Source organism: Pygocentrus nattereri, chromosome 10, assembly GCF_015220715.1.
Source record: "Pygocentrus nattereri isolate fPygNat1 chromosome 10, fPygNat1.pri, whole genome shotgun sequence".
NCBI classification, from domain to species: Eukaryota; Metazoa; Chordata; class Actinopteri; order Characiformes; family Serrasalmidae; genus Pygocentrus; species Pygocentrus nattereri.
The window spans coordinates 34,411,774-34,435,090 of NC_051220.1; the positions used below are offsets into that span (position 1 = coordinate 34,411,774).

The window sequence follows — 23,317 nt, forward strand, 5'->3', positions numbered from 1 at the left end:
TGATGAAACGCCACAATCCGTAGGAAAAGTGGTGTTTAGAAAAGTGGTGTTATCAGCATTTGATTGGATATCTGTCCTACTTCTTTTGCCATTTATATTTAGCAATTCATATTTTTGTTGCTGATAATGTCCATCAATGAGCTCAATTTAAAATGTTTACAGTAAATTAGCATGTTAGCCAGTGCATCCCAAGTAAAATCTAATGACTGATCTAATGACTGAGCTAATGTGCCTGCTAGCTAACCAAATATATACTGCCTATAATATCATCTAAGATAAAAGTAGCTGGACACATAGTTTTGTTTTGGTTGAAATAGCAGTTGTTTTGTCAAGGTTTTGATGTCTTGCTGGCTTTTTGTAGTCTCTGCCTTGTTAACATGCTTGTTTGGATTCCGTTTTTCCTGTACTCCACAGAAATGCTATCATCTGTATTTAAGAAAAAAATAAATAGGTTTTAAGGAATGAAGGTTAAGTTGGAGTTAACGTGTTTTACGTAGAATTCCTCATGTTAAATCAAAGCATTAATGATTATAAGATCTGTAATATAAATGCAGAGCTGGACAGAGACCTTCATTTATTTTCAACAGAAACAGATTCAAGATTCAAGAGTTTTATTGTCGTATGCAGAACAGAACAGGCAGTTACACTGTACAATGAAATTCTTAGTTTGCTGTTCCTCCATTCACCAAATGTTATCTTAATATAATCTTAGAGGAAAATGGGAAAAAATAGACAATATAAGAATGACACTAAAAACAATACTAAAAATGTAAAAAAGTAGTTTTATGTGCAAAGTTGAAAGAAAAATGTAAGTTACATGTGCAGGTATGTAGAGGAGCAGTTCATATACTGTTGTTGGCAAAAAAAGAGTTTTGTTGTTATTTCAGCTTTCACAAAAAAAGGACAGAGAACCGTTATGTAATGTAGCACCAGTTATCTCCTTTTAAACAAAAATCAAAAGCATTCAGCGTATTATTATTATTATTATTATTATTATTATTATTATTATTATTATTATTTTGTATTGTGATGCAGGAAATGTAAGAGATTAAAGCATTCATTGGTTGATTTATATAAATATATATGTGAGTGGAAAGTTTATGTTAAGATATATTTAATGTGAATTTGCACCAGAAACAGACCATTTAGGATATGACAAAATGCGAATGAAATTATTGAAATATATAACAGTGGGTGATGGAAAGTGCTTGTCCTCAACCAGCGATTCATTTTGCTTGGCAATGAATTATTCATAAGTATTATTACAGTGATGATTATTAATAATAAATTGTGTTGCGTGTTTCTATATTTTGTCATATAGCATGTTGTCACCAGTCAGCAAATCCAAGCTGTACATTACAGTGATTTTACTACAGGTAAGGAAGTTTCAGGCAACACTTGAACAACAGCTTTTACTTGTGATAAAATCACTAATATATCACAGCCTCTCACGGCTTCATGCTTTATTCTGCGGGGACTAAAGAAACTAAAATGATGTATGATCGCAGAATGAGACTGTATCTGCAATTATTTTGCTGTTGAAAGTGAGAGGAATGTTGATGTTCTTCCTTGATTCGTTTATTTATTTATTTATTGTATGCGAATTGTGTGTGCATGTGTGGGTGTGATCATCTGTCCTCATGTTTATGTGGGGGCGTGTGCATGTTCAGTCTCACAGAAGTAATTAGAGCTTGACAGTTGAGAACCATGCAATGCCAGGCTAATGATAATGTATCCAATAATACAGCAATTAATATGTATTACTCAGAATCCAATAAATCAGCTAAATAACATTTGTGCTGAAGAGCAGAGGTTAATTTGACGACATGAAAAACAGAATCTTCCCGTGCTTCCTTACGTATGAGCTTGGGTATAGCCTCGAGCAGGACTTTGTCACTGTCGCAGCACAAAAAAGTTATAGTATACTGTTATTACCCCCCCACCCACCCCCTTCCTTAGAAAGTGTCATTAATTGTGGTTGTAATACAAAAAAACTTACAGCTAAATTTGAAACAGTGGAGCCCTTTTAGCGACTGAATCCCCTTCGGAATGGCACAGAACAGCCATGAATCGCTTTTAAACCATTTTTTGGTACTGCAATAACAGTGGCTTTACAACAATAGCATCAACAACAAATAAGCACAAAAAGTCACACGGTTCACGCCGTTCATGCACTCACTAAAGCTGTTTCAGCAAGTCCTGATTGGGGCTTAAGTGATGTGTGCAAAACTGTGTTGAGCATTCGGTAAAATGTCCACTTATTGCTGATTTATATTCCGCTCAATTTCAGTTTGAGTGCGCCCACTGTGCACCAAAGCTGTCTCTCTCTCCTTGTTTTGCGGTGCATGCTGAGTGCAAACGCATTTATTTAGTAGAACAGTAGCCTGAAGATGCCGTTTTGTCATGCTTCTCACTTCTAATTCACATTAAGTGAATCGGACGTCGGTGCAAATCCTGTGCTGAGATTAGAGGCACACTAACAACTCTGCGCAAACAACAGCCAGGTGAACAAAGAAGGGGGGGAAGGGGTGTGCAGGGAGTGTTAAAGGGAGGGAGAGAGGCTGGGAGGAAGGGAGAGGCAGGCAGTGATGAAGAAGGGAAGTAAAATCATTGGTTAGTAGCCTGGAGGCAAAGCAAAATCCATTCAATTTGCTTAATAAAATTAGCTTGAACATTGGCTACATTATGAGAGGTTTGGCTAAGCAGTCAGAAAGCAAATCACTGAGCAGGTCTAGATCCTCTCACTGGCACACAGGGAGAGATACCTGGGCACAGAGCACATATACTGAGACCCTAAAGGCACAACTCGGCTCCACCGACACTGAGGGAGCGTGCGCCTTTGGCCTCAACAGCCCACCTGCAATAAGGCATGCGTGACACTGCAGGACAGAGTGACTCTAAAATGTCAGAGGGAGCAGGCTTAGTCTCAGATGGTCAGGCTTCACCCTCTGCCAGCTCTCCGGAGATGGCAGACCAGACCCACACAGAAGAGGGTCTCCCTAGGCCTGTCCTGACCCCCTCCAGCCCGGGACAGGCTCTCTGCCGCCCCTGCTGCCTTGTTCTGATGCTGATCTTGCTGCTTCTCTCTTTCCTTGGCAGCTGGGCAGTGGTGCACCTCAGCCTGGGCTCACGGGCCAAACCTTTCAGGATCTCGTCAAGTTACAACCAGCCTGGAGAGCAGGAGACCGCTACCTACGACCCCCTCTTCATCACAAACTGCACCATGGGTAAGAGAGCTGTTTTAGCTGTTATTAGTTTCATTTAATGTTTTTGAGCACTTTGAGCATGAGTGTGACTGTAGGAGCTGGGAGTTGCTCTTGTTTTTTCCAAACTACTCAAATGCATGCAGGACATTATACAGCGCACTACAAGTACATTCTCTATCAACAAGTTCAAGTGTTTTTAGGTTTTAAAGCTGTAATGACTCATCAGATTTTCGCAGATATGAAAATATTTTATTTTTGAGCATCTTGAACACATGTAGCTTTAACCTTCAGAAGTCGAAAGTTCTTTTGCTTTGCCATATTATTTAAATGTATTTATGAAATTTCATATCATAGGTCAAAAAAAAACCCTGCAATAAAATGAAGCAAAGCATATTTATTGTTTCTGATGCCTTTAACATCCTTTTCTTTTGAGGAATTTCTGGATAACTTGGCCAGACGTCGGTTAGATGTCTTGTATGTCTTGTTCATGAAAGTCTGTATAGCAATTGCAAGACAGGTCAAGCAACTCATTATGCATGTATAAGGGGCTCATGCATTGTGACAGGATTTAGGGATTGTGGACTAGTTCACTTCTCTAATGATCCGTTCCTTTTGCTGTGTACGATGCAGCTTTGCGCTCTCATAAGTGAGACCATTAGAGCAGAGTGAAGGGTTTATGGGGCTAGCTAAAACAGATAAAAGTGCGATATGGTCCCCTGTAAGATTTATTGAAGTGGCCACTTTGCCTTTGTCTTGTAAAAGCTCAGCCTCTTCAGCAGCAGTTTTTATGAGAAGCGCAGCCCTGTGGAGCCTTCAGTAGCCATTATCTAGTGTGAGCTAGCGTCTCAAAGCCCATGGTCTCCTGCTTTTTAAGAGGATGTAGTGTTCAGCTTGTTTTTTTGTTTTTTTTTGGGAGGTCGAAGTCTGGAACGACAGCCAAATGGGCAAATGGGCAAATGGGCAAGGAAATAGGCAAACATTTAAAATGAAAATCACATCTGATTTGCGGATTGAATGTGTGAGAGACCTGAACAGAAATACTGATGCCAACACTTTTAATACATGTTAAGGATTATTATGTGATATATGATCAAAAAGGATGCAAACTGGCTGTTATTCATAAGTTATAACCGGTGGTTCTCTTGAGTTAATGAGGAGACATTTGTTAAGGCTCATTCCAACAAGTGTCAGTTGTCAAAGCTGCTTTTGTCAGTTTTGATGACGCTCCACCTCAGCCAGTGTTATGACAATGGACGGCTGTTGGAATAAACCTTTATGAATGTCTGCAAAGGTTTGCCAATTGTCACAAAAGCCTTATGTAGGTGTTGTGTCACACTCTGAACACTGCTGTCCTCTTAAGCGTTACTGAACATTGTTTCCAGCCTAATGCTAACCATCGTCCCTGTCGCACAAAAATTTGCATCTCCACTTTTTTTGCATAATTTGAAAACACCAGATTCTCTTTGCACTGTGTTAAAATTTCATGATGAATGCACCAATAGAAAAGGATGAAACATACTGTTTGTTCCGCTGCGTGTTTGTCCGTGTTTGTTTTAAAAGCAACATGTAAATGTGTTCACTAGGCAGCATATTTTGTTAGTTTGAACGTAAAATGTTTAAAAAGCCTAGCAAAATGACACTAAATGTCTAAAAACAAATAACACAAAAAAGACATTGGGCAGATGACTTTCATTTGAATGTTAGTTCTGAATGTGCAGAGTGCTGCTAATATCAGCCAACACTACAGGAAAATAGGGCCAATTTTGAGGCCAGTTTGCCCCTCTTAGCACCTTCAAAAGCTGTCCAGATTTTAGGAAGGTCTTAATTATCCTCATAGATTATCCTGTGCTGTGGGGTGTGTATAGGCTAATCATTACACCTCTTAACTACTCACAGTCCAGTCAAGTTTTAAATCATAAATATTAACCTCTTAAATGGCCAGGGCCTGCTGGTGGGCCTAAGGTTTTAAGTCCCTGTAGTTACTGAATAATAAGCCTTAGTATGTAATAAACCTGGGATTTCAAGGGATTAAACATGTTCAATAGTCGTATTAGGAGGAATGCTGATTCTTTCATATGAAATGCTGTGTTGATGTCATGTGTAGAGACAGAGCAGAGCTGAACCAGCAGAATGGAATTATATGTAAGCGTTGTAAATAGTTGCTTTCACATATAACTGGCACAGAAATCCTTGCTCTGATTTGCCATGCTTTTTTTTTCTTTTTCTATATTCCTATGCATGAGAAATTCTGCAAGATCTCAGGTTCTGTGAGATGGGACTGTTAATCAGGCTGGGGATTTGTGAGCATACTTTAAAACTGTGTGGTGTTTTGTTCTGGGAGAATCGTGCAGTGTGGAGGCTGTGGTGACTGAAGGATGATTAATGACAAAAAAGTCATGTAATGTGGGCCAGGCATAACTGAGGGCTCATGCTGTGATCTGTGTGGGCCCTCGTGTCATGTGCCATGCTGAGGACAGCTTGCTGTAAAAAAATAAATTAATAAAGTGGGACTGACCGCTGTGAACGTCCGAGCCTGCAGTCATTAAAAGTCCCTCAGTGTTACAATATGAGATATATTTGGTGAACGCCTAGAAAAGTGTCTGTTACATATTCAACCATCTAATCTGGTCATGTTTTACAGTTGGGTGTTGTTATATCAAAGCATTGTACCTTCTATGAAGTTCTTGACAATTTCAGCTTGTCTTATGCTTCTATAAAAATAGCTATTGCTTGCAGAATATTGATCAATGTAAATGTAAATCAGTACATTGTTTGTTGGTCAGTAAAACAAGCTTTAAACAGTAAAACAAGCTTTCATGGTGACAAACAAGCTTTAAAAATAGCTTACAGAAGAGTCATGTGAAAATGATAAATGGACCAATAGAAATGGCCCAAAATGACTGATAATAAAATCTAATTAGATTAATATACATGAAAATTAGCAGCACCTTTCCTTTTCCTAGAAACGCACTGTTTCAAAGATACAATGTTTTATTATGACAGTGACAAACTGTTATGTGGCATGAATGATGTGTTTTCAGCTCACGCTGAACATTTGTTTACCTCACTTTAGACTTTAGTCTGAATGAAACATAACTGCCTCTTGTCACTTCCCCATTTGTTGTCAGACAATTGTTGCTCAGCATTGATGTCAAAGGCCCCTCTATGTAAACACGCAACACAACTTGCAAATCCTTTTTTCCCCCTTCATTCCGGCTCCCTTGTGCTTCCTGTTTCAATAACTTTGGGGGAAATCGCGCATGTCGAGACATGGGAGGAACAACATGCTGCTTGTCATGCAAATTCAGACGCAGACAGATCTCTAATTGTTCCAGGCTTCTGGAGCTCAACCAGTTCCCTGTATTTGCCCAGTCAAATCCCATAGGGTCACTCAGTCCTCAGACGAGTGTACTTCCCTGAAGCACGGCATGTACCTTTGCTGTCTGTGCTTTAGACTCACCCACTCACCATAACAGATATTAGCAGATTGACATGCTTTACAGCCTGCCTTGTATTCCTCTAGCACCTGCTAGTACAGCTCAAATTACTTGCCACCCAGAAGGTGTGGGTTTGATGGACTGAGTCTCAGAGTTAATTCTGAGGAGTGTGTGTGTGTGTGTGTGTGTGTGTGTGTGTGTGTGTGTGTGTGTGTGTGTGTGTGTGTGTGTTTTCTTCATGCATTTTCAGACCAAGAATGTCCAGACTTTGAAAGAATACATGTTAGGGTTAGGTGTAGTATGAGCTGTTTATCTGGCCAGTAAGCATTTATTTGCTTATATGCTCAGGAAAAAAAAACACTAATATTACAATAATTCTATACAATAGGTGATAATTTTACACTTGTCAGTGTGTTTGTTTAACCCTTTCCAAACCTCTCCTCATGGCAGCACAATATTATTTGTAATCATCCAGTACCTGTTTTGGCTGATCAGTACTACATTAGTTTGCTTCCTGTAGAGGACGTGTTATCTTGCTTTCCCTTAGAAAATCCCCAAAACCTGTCATTTGGCCGGGGGGTTTAAAACATTTGCATACAGCTGTGTGTCTGTTTGCCTTTATTCAAATAATATTTGGTGATTTTACAAGTAAAGACACTTAAGTGATCAAGACTGCATACTAGGGGTGCGGGAGAAACCGACTCTTAGATGCATTGCGATGCAGATGTGAATGATTCTGAATCGATTCACAAAATCAATTTTCTACATTTTAATTTGCAATGTAATGTTGACGGAACGCAAAGGGTAAATGCAGCGCCCGGATAGTCTGTGGCAGTACATAACAAAAACAACTGGATGAGCGAGAAATCCGATCGGCTCCTTCTGCGCTAGTCACAACCCAAATGATTAGAGCCATTTTGTCCTTTCAACAAAAATCAGACCACCTTGGGAGCCACAACATTTCATGCCCGGTATGTCTCAGTGTGTGCTGATGTCCTAGCATAGGCTAAAAAATGATGAATGAAAACGCGGACTCACTTTGCTGTGCTTTAAGCTTTAGCTCAGCTATAGCCGCTTTCCTCCCATCTCTGCCAGGGCACTTTTCCTCAGAAGTAAAGCAACTTATAAAATGTCTCTCATCGTTCGGCTGTTTTACGAGGCTGAAGTCGCTTCTTATTCTGGAGTTATAAAATCACTAAAGAAAACGGGCAGGATGGCTGTAACATGTGCTGCGTAGACATCTATTACCACTGGATCTTATTTCACCCTAACAGCGCATTTTATCGCAGGTGAGTGGCAGCAGCGTCTCATGTGCTCCCAGCCATAGCAGTGAATGTCTTCCAGTTCACTCGCCACATCACTTCCATTTGTTTTATTAATAAAGATATTGGAGTACCAAGTCGGTAAAGTACCAAGTCGTCACACAGTGAAAAAAAAAATTCTGTATAGAAAAAAAGATGCATCAATAATCGTTTTATAATCGCATCGTAATCAAATTGTGAGCTTCCAAGAGATTCCCGCCCTACTGCATAGGGTATTGAAGATGCTTGTATTTCTTTCTAATTCATCATTACAAATTAGATCATCAGCGTAACAGGTATGTAGAATCTTTGAAATAATTAAATGAATTTCAGAGTTTGAGTGCTTGGTATGTCCTCAGTTTGCTGGCATAACTCCAGAGGTTTATTCAGATTTACTCACATTAAAAGTTAAAGTTACTATTTTGGAAGTAATATTTTACTTTTTTTGACAGCAGCAATAAATTTGTTGCATGAGGGACACATGACCCCTCATTATTTGAGGAGTGAGAAGAGTCACAAATCTGTCAATCACACGATACCACCAGCGCTAGAAGGGGGCAAAGGCTAGCACAGGCGTTCTCAGAGGCCTGGGAAAAGCCACTGCATCTTTTCGAGCTACTACTCACGCAACATCATTGGACAGCTGAACATGCTCAGAGGAAAGTGCCAACCACTGTTATGTCAGCTAACAGACTCCCGTGCTGACTAGCGTCATGTTGGATGATGGGGGGAGAAGGGGGGCATCCTAACCACCCAGAGAGAGCGAGGCCAGTTGTGCTGTGTTTGACTCTTGGACCCAGTGTATATGCTAATATATCGTTATCTTCAAAAGAGTAACTTTATATTAGAAGGCAAAAACATGCCTTCTATTATTTCTATTTTGGAGCATTTCTATTTATTCATTCGTCATGAAAAAATGGTGATACATGTTTTTTCTTTGGACGGCTTAGTGCACATTCTACTTGGATTACAAATACTTATGTATGACTACAGCAGGCAGTTCAGGGCCCCTTCTGTTGGTTTGGGCAGCTTAAGCGTGAGCGACCCCTAGATCATAATAAAAACTTTTATTTTTATTAGATCGTACTGTTTCATCTCAGCTCAGCCAAATAGTGCTTAGCATCATTGTCTCTGGAGGTCACTTTTTCCTCGGGTCCTGGATATTTTGCTTTTATGAGCGGAGGCGCGGGTCGCCTTGTCATAAAACGTTAACTTGCTCACCATTTGTTTCTGTCTGACTCATCTGCTTTGAAAGCCCTCTGGCAAACCTGATTTTGATCACAATGACACCATAAAAAAACATATCTGGCAGCCTGAGTTAAGTTTGTCGTGAGTTTGATGAGGTTCATTTATATTCTCAAGCCCTCTCTTTCTGAAGTGCGTGAGCGAATGCAGTTAGCAGACATGGGTCCCTTATAGTGCGAGGAAGGGAAAGGCATTCAACCGCTAATCGCTGCTCCCTGTTAGTTAAATGACTCCAGCAAGAGTGTCTCTGAGAAACGCTTCTTCTCCTCACTGACTCAAGGTGCCTTTCTAATTACCCCTTCTGTCATGAGGCTAAAAGGTGAATCAGTCCAGTAGAAAAGAGCAGCGTCCACTGGGCAGCATTGATCACTTCGGTTAGATTGGCTTGTGAATGGAAAGCGGTAAAGGGCATCTGCGGCTTGAGCATTCTAATCTGCGAGTGTTACAAGCTTTGTACTCACCTTTGCCAAAATCGTGATGAGGCAAGAAGAAGCACTTGATACAGTGGAACTTTTCAGTCATTTATACTGAAGCCCTTCTGTATTATATGGGTAACAAGTGCTTTGCTCACGGGAATAGCAGTGGTAGGTACAGCAGCGTTCGTAGCCTCACACCTTACACACACCAGCCATTAGCAGAGTTGTCATAGCTTGTATTTGGTCCTCCAGCTCTTTAGGGTGTTAGCCTGGAGCCTGGGGCTCTAGCTGCTGTGCTACTGCATTTCCACAGCATTCCTTACATCAGAATTCAATGTTGACTCACAAAACCACATAAGCACATGACACATGTATCTATGATTATATACACTCTTTGAAATAAAGGTTCTTTGGAGCAATGTAAAAGAAGAACCATATTAGATTCCCTAAAGAACCTTTCAGTGGATGAAGAAGTTCATTGGGTAACACTTTATTTGGATGGTCCACTGTAGATAATTTGTACATGCTCAGTGTATCTTTAAATAACGTTCAGCTAAATATCCATAACATGCAACTGAACAAGTTCAGTGTGAAAGAGTTTATCGAATCTATATCTAACCCTAAACCTAACATTAACCACAAGGCAAAACCTACATCTACTCCTATCCATAATGTTGTTGATAATCAACTATGGATCACCAGAAAGTTTGTTAACGATTTAATTATCTGTAGAGCATCTATAGGGGACCACCCACATAAAGTGTGACTTATTTAGTGGAGGCAGGTCATGGTTGGAGCAAAACTCTGCAGTAAGGTAGATCTCAAGTACTGTGTAGTTGGTGACTACTGTGATCTATAGTAATGAAGTTTTATCATTGTAGGCCCTTTATTATGTAACAGTGACTCTTATCTAAAATCATTATTGGCTATTATTATATTATTTAATTGTTATAATGCATAATAAACTGCTTTTGTAGGATGCAGAAATATTTATTGCATATATGTATGAGTTTAACTTCCTGAACAGTTTGTCTCTAAATTGAGTTTTGCAATATAGCACAAGTATAATTACAGGATTAAACTTGTTACTTATTGAACAGTACAGTTAATCAGATTTGCATTGTATTTACATTGTCATTTGTTTGCAATGACAAAAATGGCAAAAAATATAAAGGATATCAGTCCAACAGATTATATTCACTGTTACTGGTGGATCACATTAGTACAGCTTATGTAAATATATGTCAACTTTAGTTGTTACTCATATATACTAATACACTCATATATTAGAATTAGAATTTAGAATTATGCCTTGATTGTTATAACAGCATATTTTATTTTATGTAGTAACACATGTGTATTGCTGTTTTTTCCAGTAAGACTTTTCTGATTGTAATCGCCTACATTATGAGAGTGCTTGCACTGCGTTTGCATAGGAAATGCCAAAGTTCCTAACATTTCACTAGGTGTAGTAGTATGCTTGTGTTGTGATATGGTAGTCTAACCAAACTTCTGGCTGTAAATCTGTAATGTGCTTTGTATTTACAAAGAAACAATAAGTGTCCACACATCATCAAAAGATTACTGTCAAATTAACGGTTGGTGTTACCATGCTACCAAAAATATTCCAGTTGTTGTAGCTGTTGCACATAGTTGTTATGTAGCCACAGTCAAATCGCAGACATTGATTTAGAATTAGATTAATACAACACACATTTAAATTAATTGCATGAAAGTTACTTTTGGAGATATGTGCTGCGCTGTACTGTCACAATTCAAAATGGTTTAAAGCCAGTACTCTGGTTATATTACCATGTCAAAGCGTAAGCACACGACTAGGGCTAGCTAAATGTTAGGAAACCTGGCATCTCCTGTGAAGATACAACATATGTGCTCTCATAATGAAGGTTAGAGCACACTTGCGATTCTGTTACAGACAAAAAAGTCTTATTTGGAAAATAGTTCATTTAAAAATACTACATCTACATGATTACATAAGAGAAGATATGCTTTTCTAACTATCAAATACATTTCTGTAATTATACACGTTTACGTATGTCATACTACTGTAAGCCAGCTGTAAGAATGCATGACCAGTAGTTACATTGTTGTTGCATGTTTTGTTACTGTGTAATTACAAGTTTATTATAGAAACGTATTGTAAAGTGAGACTACTCTTACTACTAGGCCTTTAACAGTTTTATTTGAGCGGATTTCAAGTTATTTACTTCTAATGTTTTCCACAGTTGTTAGCTTTCACAGGCATATGCTTACATCACATCAAACAGAATGTGAGTTGGATGCAGGTTGATCAGTTGGGTTGAGGCAAATACTTGTAATTAAAAGAAAGCAGAAAACGCATTTCTTCAGACATCATGGGTCAGCAGATGACTCAGCGGTGAGTAATGTTTGTTTATTTGAGCTCAAGCTGTTTCTGTCTCATGTTGGGAGCCATTAAGTGTCATCAACTAGTAAGCAAGATAGCTAGCCTTATACTCTAGTAGTTTCATACAATGAACAAAAAAAGACAACCATTGTTAATTGTTAATATAGTCATTTATATGGTAATTAAACATCAGCTACAATTTCATGTCGATGACAGGCCTGTTCTCTATAGCATACGTCCCTATCCACAGCAGTAACCTTATATGTAATTTAAAACATAATGAAACATGGTGTCAATGGAGAGTTTCAAATCTATGCCCTGCTTTTGTTGGAGCCAGAGATGACCATAGTTTCTGAGGATGTTGCATCATACACATTCCTCTTCATCAGTCAATCACTTGGCAGAGTACATACATTTATTCCTGGTGGCAACTTTTCTCCATCTGGGATTTGAACCTCCAAACCTCATGTTCCCTCATCGATTTCTCTGCCTACTAAACCATGCAGCTTCCAGAGCCTAATATGGTGTTAGACTGCTCCTTTCCAGCCACAGATAGCATACGTGAGCATGGCAAGCTTTTCCCTAACCATCAATCATCCTCCCACAGGAGACGGGAGAGAAATGAGCCGTGTTGAGAATGGACAAGTGGAGGACAGGGGTCCAGAGAAAGTCCAGCAGGGACACTACTTAGTGGGTCTTGAGCAAAAGTTCTGCAAGGAAGGATATTCACTCAAGGGCGTAGAACAGGATTCTTGAGGAATGCTGAATAGGAAATGGCTCCCTAAGTCTGAATTTACAGTGGAATCATGTGATCTGACCTTTAGAATAAGGTTGAAATGAAGCTGTACCTCTAATATTAAATCAGAGATAACCGTGACCCTGTAAATTGTTAGATATGGTACATAATACTCTTTTATTTTCTTTAAGGGGCCTTATCATAGGATTGTTTTCTTTTTTGTTAATAAAAGTTTGATGTGGACTGCTTTTTATCAGACTACAGGGCATCAGATCACAGCTTAGCCTGTTTATGTTAAGGGATAAAGGGAAGTTGTAAAATGGTAATGTAAAAGTGAATTATGACTGTTTTTTAACATGAAACCACAAACATTTCATTTGAAAATATTGGAGTAAAATACCAAATGCAAGAAAATATTTTTCATTGTCATGTTTATATTTCACTGACCCACAAAGCATTATATGCAACTGTTGATTGTTTAGATGTCTTCACGATCAGAGCAGAGCCACCACTATATGGACTTAAAGTGACAGTTACTCGATATGTAGTTAATCATGTGTTTTACTGCCTGAAATGTATTTCTTTAGTTCTCTGCTGGAAGCATGAGATTAATGTAGCTAACAACACACTTAAAAGCTTATAATGGTCATTTTACAAGTGGAACACTAGGGATTTTATGTACGTGTTTTTGTTTGTTTCTTTCTTTCTTTCTCTTGAAATGCCTGTTTGTGCCACATTATCACATTGAAAAATACCTTTAAAATATCCTTTTCATTCATATGTTATCATTATCAACTAATGTTTTAGTCTAATGCACATCCTGCATTAAACATACCAATCAATTTCAAAGATTTATTTATTTTCCTAAAGATGCTCAACAATGACTACCTTAATCAGGGGTCTCTGTAAGTTTTGTTAAAGGTGGAAGAACTGAAAGAAGACAATTGCTACCAAAACAAAACTAAACTCGCTGTTTCATGATATGATCTACATGTACAGTTATTTTCACCTTACATGAGTTGATGTTGTAGACTGTTTATGATTCCATGCTTAACTGGCTTTTAATGAACTGCTGACATTAGAAGGCCAGTTAGCCAGTCATAGACTAACATGAGCTTACTGATCTGCTTACTGATCTGCTTACTGGTAGCACAGGCTGACTGGGCTGTAGGCCGAACTTGAGGCGTGTTCAATATTTAATTTCATGAAAACACACTGTTATGTCATCCTGCTCCGATTTTAACTCTCTGAATAAGGTTCCAGTGTGTTCAGGCCCTTTTTCACCCCTGCTTACACCTAACCAAATAGCATGTTGCGAACGGTGATTATATCCTGACATACTTGCGTCATACTTGCGTCAAACCAATTAAACTTGGTTATGTGGCTTTCAGACATTGCATATCATGTCGTTTTCTATGAAAAAAAGTACAGATTTAATTCAGGTGTTGAGGCATTTAATGCTGCTTTTTAAGCTGCCGCTCTGTTTTTCTCTGAAATCCAACCTTACATTTGAGAAAATGGCTTCAAATGCTAGCCAGTCATTTGCTCTGAGTGAATTAAATGTGACCAGGCACACTTTATTTCACTTCTACCTTTTAAACACAGTTTTCGGCTCTCCACAGTGAAATTGTTCAGAATTCAAACGTCACTGTGAAGCTGTTTATGCGGTTGGAACTTGTTGAGACTGCTTACTGAAACACTTTGCTCTCAAGCTTTTAGAAGCAGAAAAAGAAATGTTTAACATACTTATTGTGCCAAATGACTGCTGCTCAGGGCATGTGAGACAATCTGTGATGGACTTAATTGCTAGCAAAGTGTTTGTGATATACTTTTGTTTGCCTGCCTTTAAAATGTCACCCTTGTAAATGCTAAGCCCACTGGCCTCTTGTGCTTTAATAAATCAGTAGGAGTAGATCTTAAAGGACGGAGCCTGGCTTTGGTCTCAAGCGCTCTGTGATGTGAAGGAAGGGCCCGGAGAAATGCGAAACACACCATTAAAACAGACCGAGCCATTTAATTCAGCACTCCCCTTTTACAGCAGTTGCAGCATGCGCATTTACAATATCTACAGACAGTAACGCCCCTTGGTCATTGTTTAATTAGGCATCCATTGCAAGGCTCTAATTTGCACTGCTTTGTTTGTCGGTTTATTTATTTATTTATTCGTACCTTTTCCTATCCCGTCAACATAGTGCAGTTGCTCCTGGAAGTGAGATAACAGCTTAAAACCATTTGAAGCTTAAGTCGATCTTCAAAAAAAAAGACCGAAATAAACACAAAAAAGCAGTCTTAATTAGCAGGAACAACTCAGATTCTTTCTCTTTCTTTCTTCTCTCCCAGGCAGCTAAGACTTTCTTTCCTCCTTGCTTGCTCTTGCTGTTGCCCCCCTTAGGCACTCCCACTAACCATTTATCATCATTTTATTTTGAGGAGAACAAACTGTGCACAAGGCGGCACGTATTCAGCCTTTTTCTTCTTGCTCCAGGTTCTACACAATGATACGGAGGAAGTCTGCGATGGCCGTCAGCAGAGCATGCCGGATCATTATCGAATTTAGATGAAAATGAAATAGCATATTTGAGGAAAAAGGGTTTTTATTCTGCACATTTGTAGTTCCATTGCCTTCTGCACAGCCATGAAAACAAGTTACAAAGAACAGACCACTCGGCGAGAGGGTTTCAGGTCTCCTTTGATAGCTTTTGAGTGACAGTTCTTTTCTGCCAGTGAAGTCTCTCAATTCGTCATATATATTTCTTTCTTTAATCTTCGAGGTCTGGGTCTCAATCATGTCTGAAAGGGAACAGTTCGAGCTTTAATGTGACCATCTTCTGCTCCCATGTGAAAGTGATACATCAAGGGCCAGGCCACCACGGAATCAAAGAAGTTCAGTGCCTCTGCAGATCCAAAGAGTAGACAGATACCCTCCCACAGCGCCCAGATATCCTTTGATTGAAAGGCACACTCCGCATTTTGGTGGTGCATGTGGTCCGCTTGTGCTCTTCTTACCAGGCTCATGCCGCGTGCCCATGTAACAAATTCCTTTAGAGAAGGTACGACGTAACAAAACGGTAAAAGCTACGATCGTTTGAAGAAACTGTGACGGGTATAATTCTTCTGACAGGGAAATATTGTCAGGATTACAGTTGTGTTGGTCATGGTTGCTTAAGCATTTTCAGCTGTGGTGTAAGGTCACCTCTTAGGTCTTTGTAGATGGTTTTAATCAGGGCCCCAAGCCAGTGTGGAGAATGGAAAGAAACATGTAACATGATCAGCTTTAGCTGTTCCTGGAAATTCGTTTGAAATCTCTATTACTGGGTAATGATGTTGTTTTTAATATCTTTTTTACTGTAGATATGGTATGCTAGTCATTGAAAGATCACAAGATCACTCTTCAAACCTTATACATTCAGAATCAGCCAATCAAAATCATGATGACTTTGCCTCATTATTCCAGACCACCACTCTGGTCTATTTTTTGTCCTCCAGTCACTGCTTTAGCAACCGCTGCTACCTTCCATTACCTCCGTCAGCCTTTCAGCTCTTCTTTCTGTTTCCTTTGGTTGTTTTGAATTTAAACCTCCATGACAAAAGTCTAAAGATGTGTGTTTGGGCCCAGTTAAGGTGAGATGTGAGATGAGATAATTGCTGCTTTATTGTCACTAAAATTAAAATATTACTAAAATTGCTGGTCAGACTTCATTTGGATGGTCCCCTATAGATGCTCTATAGATACTTAAATCATCAGCAAACTTTCTGGTGATGTTCAGTTGATTTTCAACAACGTTATGGTTAGGGTTAGGAGAAGATGTAGGTTTTGCCTTGAGGTTGAAGGTGAAGGTTAGGTTTACGGTTAGGTATAAATTTAATAAACTCTTCTACACTGAACTTGAAGTTCAGCTGAATTTAATTGACATTTAGTTGAATGCTACTTAAAGGCTGACTGAACATTTTCAAAGCACCTACAGTGGACCATCCAAGTAACACTCAACTTCACAATCAGTTGCATTTAATGGCTGTTTAGTTGAATGTTACTTAAAGATATCCCAAATGGTTACAATGAATCTACAGTGGACCATCCAAATAAAGTGTTACCAATTTTTTTATTTTGATATTGACATTGTGAAAATGTCAAAACATGTCTCTACTTTCATGCAACAGGTAAACAAGAGCAGACCATAAACATTTTTGGTGCCTGCTGTGTTAGTATGCTTTAGCTTAGTGTGTCAAACATTTAAGGAGTTGGGTAATTTAGATTTTAAGTTATTTCTCCTTGGTTTTGTTGCGTAGATTTCAACTGTCCCTATTCAATTTAGTAATTTTTGTTGGGTATATGATTTGTATGAAGGCTTGTGGTCAGTGGTTCTGTGTAGCCCATGAACTATCTAATTGTTTATGCCTTCAAACTCACAAGAATCTTTAGGTCAAGTGTGGCATTTTACATGTGCTGTGTAGCATTTCAAGAGCGAACTCTGAGTGGAGAAGGTTACTATCAACATCAACATCAGCATCTCCGGTCGCTTTGAACCCATCACTACCCAGTTCATAGATTTCTGGGCTTACTAAACACTTTCTCAACATAAAGCACGTAAATTTAAAGCATGCATTAAACAGCTAACCAGACCTGTTTGCCATCATTGCTCTGGTAAATGAGGTGTTGAGTTTAATAGCTGTCCAGCCTTGCTGTTTAATCATACTGCGTTCCTAAAAACAAAGGTGCCATAAAAGGTTCTACTGCATGGAGCCATAGAACAGTGGTCCTACCTTCTTGCAGGTGTCAAGTCCATCCATAATAGACCCCACCTGATCTATCTATCACCTTCAGAAGTGTTTGATTGGCTGAAGGAGGTGTGTTAGATTTGTGTTGGACGTAAAACCTGCAGGAGCAGCTTTGATTGGTCACCACCTCTTGGAAGATACCTTTATTTATTTATTTATTTTTATTTTTTTTACATTTCTTTATTTAGAGCAATTGGTGTAAATGAGATGGTGAAAGTGGTGAAGAACCTTTTAAAAGTTTAAAGAACCTCCATGTGATGTAAAGTTTATAGGAGATTTTTTTTAAACTTTCAAAAGACTCTTCACATTCACAAATTGCACAAACTCACAGAGAAGCTTCACAGCCAAAGGAGCTTTTTGATCCCTTTTTAATTTGTTGCATGTTGTATGGCTGCATGTAGCCTATGTAAAAGGAATATAATAAACTGTTATTCCAGGGTATATTTTGGTTTTTACATCTGAATTTACATGACCAAATTAAAAGGCAAATTATTCAGCAATGGAATGTTTTAATTTTATTTATTTGTTTTTTGCTAAAAGCTCCCCTCAAATGAACAGAAAATGTGTTTTATCACCATACACATATTTCTATATGCTTATAATTTACTGCTGAAAGCCAGAAATCTTAGATGCTCTTTGGATTTTTTTATAAAAATATTTTTTACAGAGTTTATCACTGAAAAGACGTCTGTTTATAGTTTATAGCCCAGATTTTTGGAAAATATTAGTTAACTTTCAGTAGACAAAACAAATTGTGTGTTCAGCTTCTTTTATTATAAGGGTTTAAAATGACATCACCCGTCTGTTTGACTGGAAAGTAGACAGATACAGCTCTAATAGGCCACCCACCTTTTGAATGTAGCTTATACAATATGAAAGTTATGAAGAATACGACAAGGTGCATTTTGGAACCACCAATAGTTCTAAGGAGTTTAAGAGGCTAACAACATTATGCTGGCTACAAATATAAAAATAAAAATGTAAAAATATCATTTCTGCTTGGATTGAACTGGTTTTTAATGTTGTTACTGAGTCCTGATTTGAATAGGCACACTCTTAAAAAGCATGGTTCTTCAATGGTTCTTTAGTAAAGTCAGTGGTTCTATATAAAACCTTGAACATTCAAAGAACCTTTTAAAAGGGTTCTTTGCATCAGATTGATGGAGAATGTGCTGTAGATGTCTCTATACAGGAAAGAGTTCTCTGTAGCATTAAAAAGCGTTGTGATTTTATTATGATATGAGCTTGTTACAAGAGCAGAACCCTTTTTGGTGCTTTATTCAAACCTTTTTTAAAAAGATTCTATATAGAACCATGTACGGCGCATTCTTCATCAATCTGAAGAACCTTTCCATGATGGAAATAACCCTTTAAGTATTCATGATCCTATATAGAAGCACTGTCTTTGCTCAAGAACCCTTGAAAAACCCTTGTTTTTGAGAGTGTAGATATCATGAATACCTTTTGCACCCTGAAGAGCTACATCACACTATTATTTTCCCTCATTTTACCTTGAATGCTCACTGCTCACTCTGTTAAAATAAAGTCATGAAGTATTTGAAAGATGGGAGGGTTAATGTGTGTGTCCATGAAGCCCTCTGTCATATTACTCCTACCCCTCTCAGAGCCACAGTGGAGTAGTCTGACAAAGAGCGATGATGGCATGGCTCTTTGCTGGCCAATCAACCATGGCTGGGTACAGTTAATTGAATTCCTAAATGGATGCTCCCTGCTCGGTCAATTGTCCTGAGGGAGTGTAGAGTGTAATCCACAAGCATTCATCTTCAGCCCCTCTCCACTGTAAATCTCTCATCACTGACTGCTTCTCCGATGCTCCAATATTTGCACTAATTGTAAGACCACACAGAGGACACAGAAGAGCTCCATTAACCAAGGTTAAGGAGCCTGGATTATCTTGTGGAAGAAAGTGGATGCTGTTTGGTTAAACAAGCTGAACAAGCTTCATGCATGTTCCTGTAAATCCACAAAAAGATGTTTTTAAAAGTAGAGGAAGTACGACCAGGAAGTGAGAATGGAAAGGTCAGAGGAAGGAAAGAAAGGATGGATGAACAGATAAAGAAGCGAAAGACATCATAGGAAAATGCGATGGATACAAAATCAGATGTGAAATAAAAATAAGCACAAGGACTAGAATTTATCTGTTCAGGCTGGTCGATATGCACCCGGTCTGCCTCATTACAGCCTCCGCAGGGATCCAGTATCAAATTTGGGATCAAATCTTCACTTGAATGCTTTACATGAGCAAGTCGGCCCCAGGCTGACTGATATATCATGGTTTGTTTAACTACACACATTGACGTCTGAAAGATATTTTTACTGGATATCCTTTGTTAAAATTATGTGTGTGTGTGTGTGTGTGTGTGTGTGTGTGTGTGTGTGTGTGTGTGTGTGTGTGTGTGTACAGTACTGTGCGGACATTTTAGCCATCTAAGCAAATTTTTTAACAATTGACCTCAGCAGTGAGTTTATCACAATATACATTAGAATAAAGTCATATTCATAATTCAAATAAACATAAAAACAATAAAAAGTAACAAGAATTTCTTGGGTCCATATTTTTCCTTGACACCTTCACAGCTGCCACAGAGACTTGTTAATATCATCAATTACATCATGAGCACAATTTATATATTATATTAATAATATATATATATATTAATCAATATTCTATACATTTTGTTTATTTAAATATTAACACTTTTCTCAGCAAATAAACACAAATACATAGATTTTGAAAATATGTATTGGGTGCCTAAGACTTCCGCACGGTAATGTATGTATGTGTATGTGTATATATATATATATATATATATATATATATATATATATATATATATATATATATATATATATATATATTTCAGTTTTTGACATAATTTGACAATATCGGTTACCCTTTGACAAAAGAAACTGTGGAAGAAAGTCTGGCTCCATTGACCTCCATTAACAACAATGCATGTTCTTGCCTTCTCCTGTAAAGTTGCCATTTTGGACATATGAGATTTTGTGTGTGTGTGTGTGTGTATATATATATATATATATATATATATATATATATATATATATATATATAAACAAAATAATCTTAATATTTCAATTAATATCTCCCATCATAAATGTAAAAAGGAGAGCTTAACTCCAAATACATTTTACACTGTTTTCAATTGAATGTGCTATTTCACTAGTGACAGTGACTCCACTGACATTCTGGTTAAAATTGTGGGCTTTGTAAATTGGCTGGCTCATTGGGGTCAGCTGACCTTTTGCAACTATTTAAAATAAGTAATAAAAATGATAAATGAGATTATTTTCCACAGAATTATAATTGTCCAGGAATTAATGCACATAACATCAGTGATGCATAGAATTATTAAAAAAAAAAAAAGAAATATATGAGCAGGTGTGACTTGCCTTTTCATGCCTTGCAATGCTTCCTCTCTTGACCAAAGCAGTTTAATAGAGCTGAAAATACTATGTGAACATGTAGCATAAGATTTCTAATTACCCCAGTTTACAAAAAACACAAATGAATTACAAATAAACACACACACACACACACACACACACACACACACACACACCCCATGTAAACCACTTATCCCTCTGGGTCGCGGGGGGTGCTGAAGCCTATCTCAGTTGTCATTGGGCAGAAGGCGACAAATTAATATTCTAAATCAAATAAGTATTTTTTAACATAGTATAACATTAATGATATAAAAACTAAACATGAATCTATTTTTAACACAAATTTCTAAGTTAAACCAGTTTTAAATATTGAAATATTGTTTTGTATTAAAAATGGTTTCTCAAATGTTGGGGAGTTGAGATGTTTAACGTGCAGTGTGTGTGTGTGTGTGTGTGTGTGTGTGTGTAAATGTGTCCTTCAGTCTGCTCTGCCTATTACATTCACAAGGCTAAAAGATAAATAATATCTAGAGATATGTTTTTGATATGTTCTTGAACCTGCTGGATGTGCAGCTGAATGAAGTCTGTTCATTATACTAAGTTATGCTAAATTGGTCAGATTAATTGATTTGCACAAAAAACCTTGAATGGAAAACATACAGCCTACGTGACTTTTACTTTTGAATTCCAACGTCAGTCTTACTGTACAGTATATACATATGCTTATTTTCAGAATATGATAGTAGGCCTGATCATGAAATGTTACCTAATGATTCCTTAAGATGTCACATATAACAATCTAACTATCTTTTTTTTGTATGCAACTGTTAAAGTACAAGCCTAAATGTGTCATATTCTATTTTTTTTGCTTTCCAGCTGTGGAAACAAACTGATGAAACAGCTGGTGTTCAAATAAACAAACAGTACTCACTGCTGGCCTAAACATGTTATAGCCACGGTCTGAACTTACAACTTTCATTGCTTTCGTCAGACCCCATGACATACCTCAATAATGCGTGTTCTACTTTCCTTTATTTCTATATTTGCCTCGGCCCAGTGCAGCAAAAATGCTGTTCATGTTCTGTGTGTTGTGATGGCAAACATGATTGTGAGAGATAACAGCTGCGGAAAATAATTGTGGCCAGCTTAAATAATTGCGATCAAGCTATTATGCTCTCATTGTGACAGGCTTAGTACGTGGAAAAATAATCTGACTCTGCTATAAATCCTGTTGCTGTGGATGTTATGATATAGTGTTGGCAGTGATTGGCATATAGATGAATATGGAAAGTATGAAGTCTGTCAGTAAGAATCCAGAAGTGCTAACTGATGTTGACACTCAAAGCCTTCACTCTGCTCTGTGTGAGTTCACACGCAAAACGGATGCATCAACATCCCATAGATGAAAGTGTCAATGCTGAAGGGTTATAAAGTGTATCTGTAGACTGGATTGGTCTCTTCTTTCCCCTTTTTGACCCTTATTGGCATTACATTGTCAGAGAAGCCATTAAATTCTCATTCTATCGTCAGTTATTCTCATTGTATGTGAGGGAATTTCCCTTCAGCCCTTTGTTTGAATGAAAATGACTGTAAATATTTCTAGAGTTGATGGCGCTGTGTGCAGAGGGCATGAAATTTTCAAATATTAGCACAAAATAACTCCAAGCAACACAGCAAGTGAATGAAATGATGTGGAATTCCTGGGATTTAGGCTTGTGTGTGTGTGTGTGTGTGTGTGTGTGCGTGTGTGTGTGTGTGTGTGTTTCTTTAAAAAAGCATTGATTTGACTGTTTTAATTACTTGAGGACTCTTTCTGAGGAAAGCCTTTCATGTAATATCACATCACAGGCCTCAGAGCATGTGTTTTTTAATGCTTTATCACGATCCGTAGCCTTTAGCATAATCACCCGCAGGCCTCTCTGTTTTATTTCTCCTTTGAACTGTCGTAATACATGGCTGTGATTTGCTGTTTGGTCTTGGTCGACCCTCAGACCTGTTTGAGGTTCGTAAGAACTTCAGAGTGACTGTTTGTCCCCCCCTACTGGTGAAGGTACACATAGCAGCAGAGGAGCGTCTGGGTTTCGTACAGCAGGCCCGGCAAGACGTTCTTTACGGCAGTTTGGCCATTTGTGTGTGGAGATGAAGGCAGCTGTGCCCTTCGCTTGCTGGCGTTTCTGTCTACATGCATCATTGTGTGGGGAGCAGGGAAGGTGAAACTTCACAACTCAGCCCGTCACTTTTCATTTCCTCAGTCTGTAATGATGTCTGGGACTGACACTGAAAATAAATGAGAATATTTATGCTGGCCTGTATCCATATATCCAGTACTCCTACGCTGGATTGAAGCGTCAGGTTGTGAGAGGAGTGTTTGGGTACACAGCCGAACTC

General features: G+C 38.3%; 1 protein-coding gene across 1 annotated transcript in view; it reads left to right on the forward strand.

The window, feature by feature from the left end:
• The window catches only part of alk (ALK receptor tyrosine kinase), a 481,130-nt gene that overhangs the window by 358,971 nt on the left and 98,842 nt on the right, over positions 1 to 23,317 (forward strand). Inside the window, exon 5 of the mRNA XM_017690776.2 lies at positions 3,100 to 3,227. Within this exon, the coding sequence (XP_017546265.2) occupies positions 3,100 to 3,227 (128 nt within the window). The remainder of the gene's footprint in view (positions 1 to 3,099; positions 3,228 to 23,317) is intronic.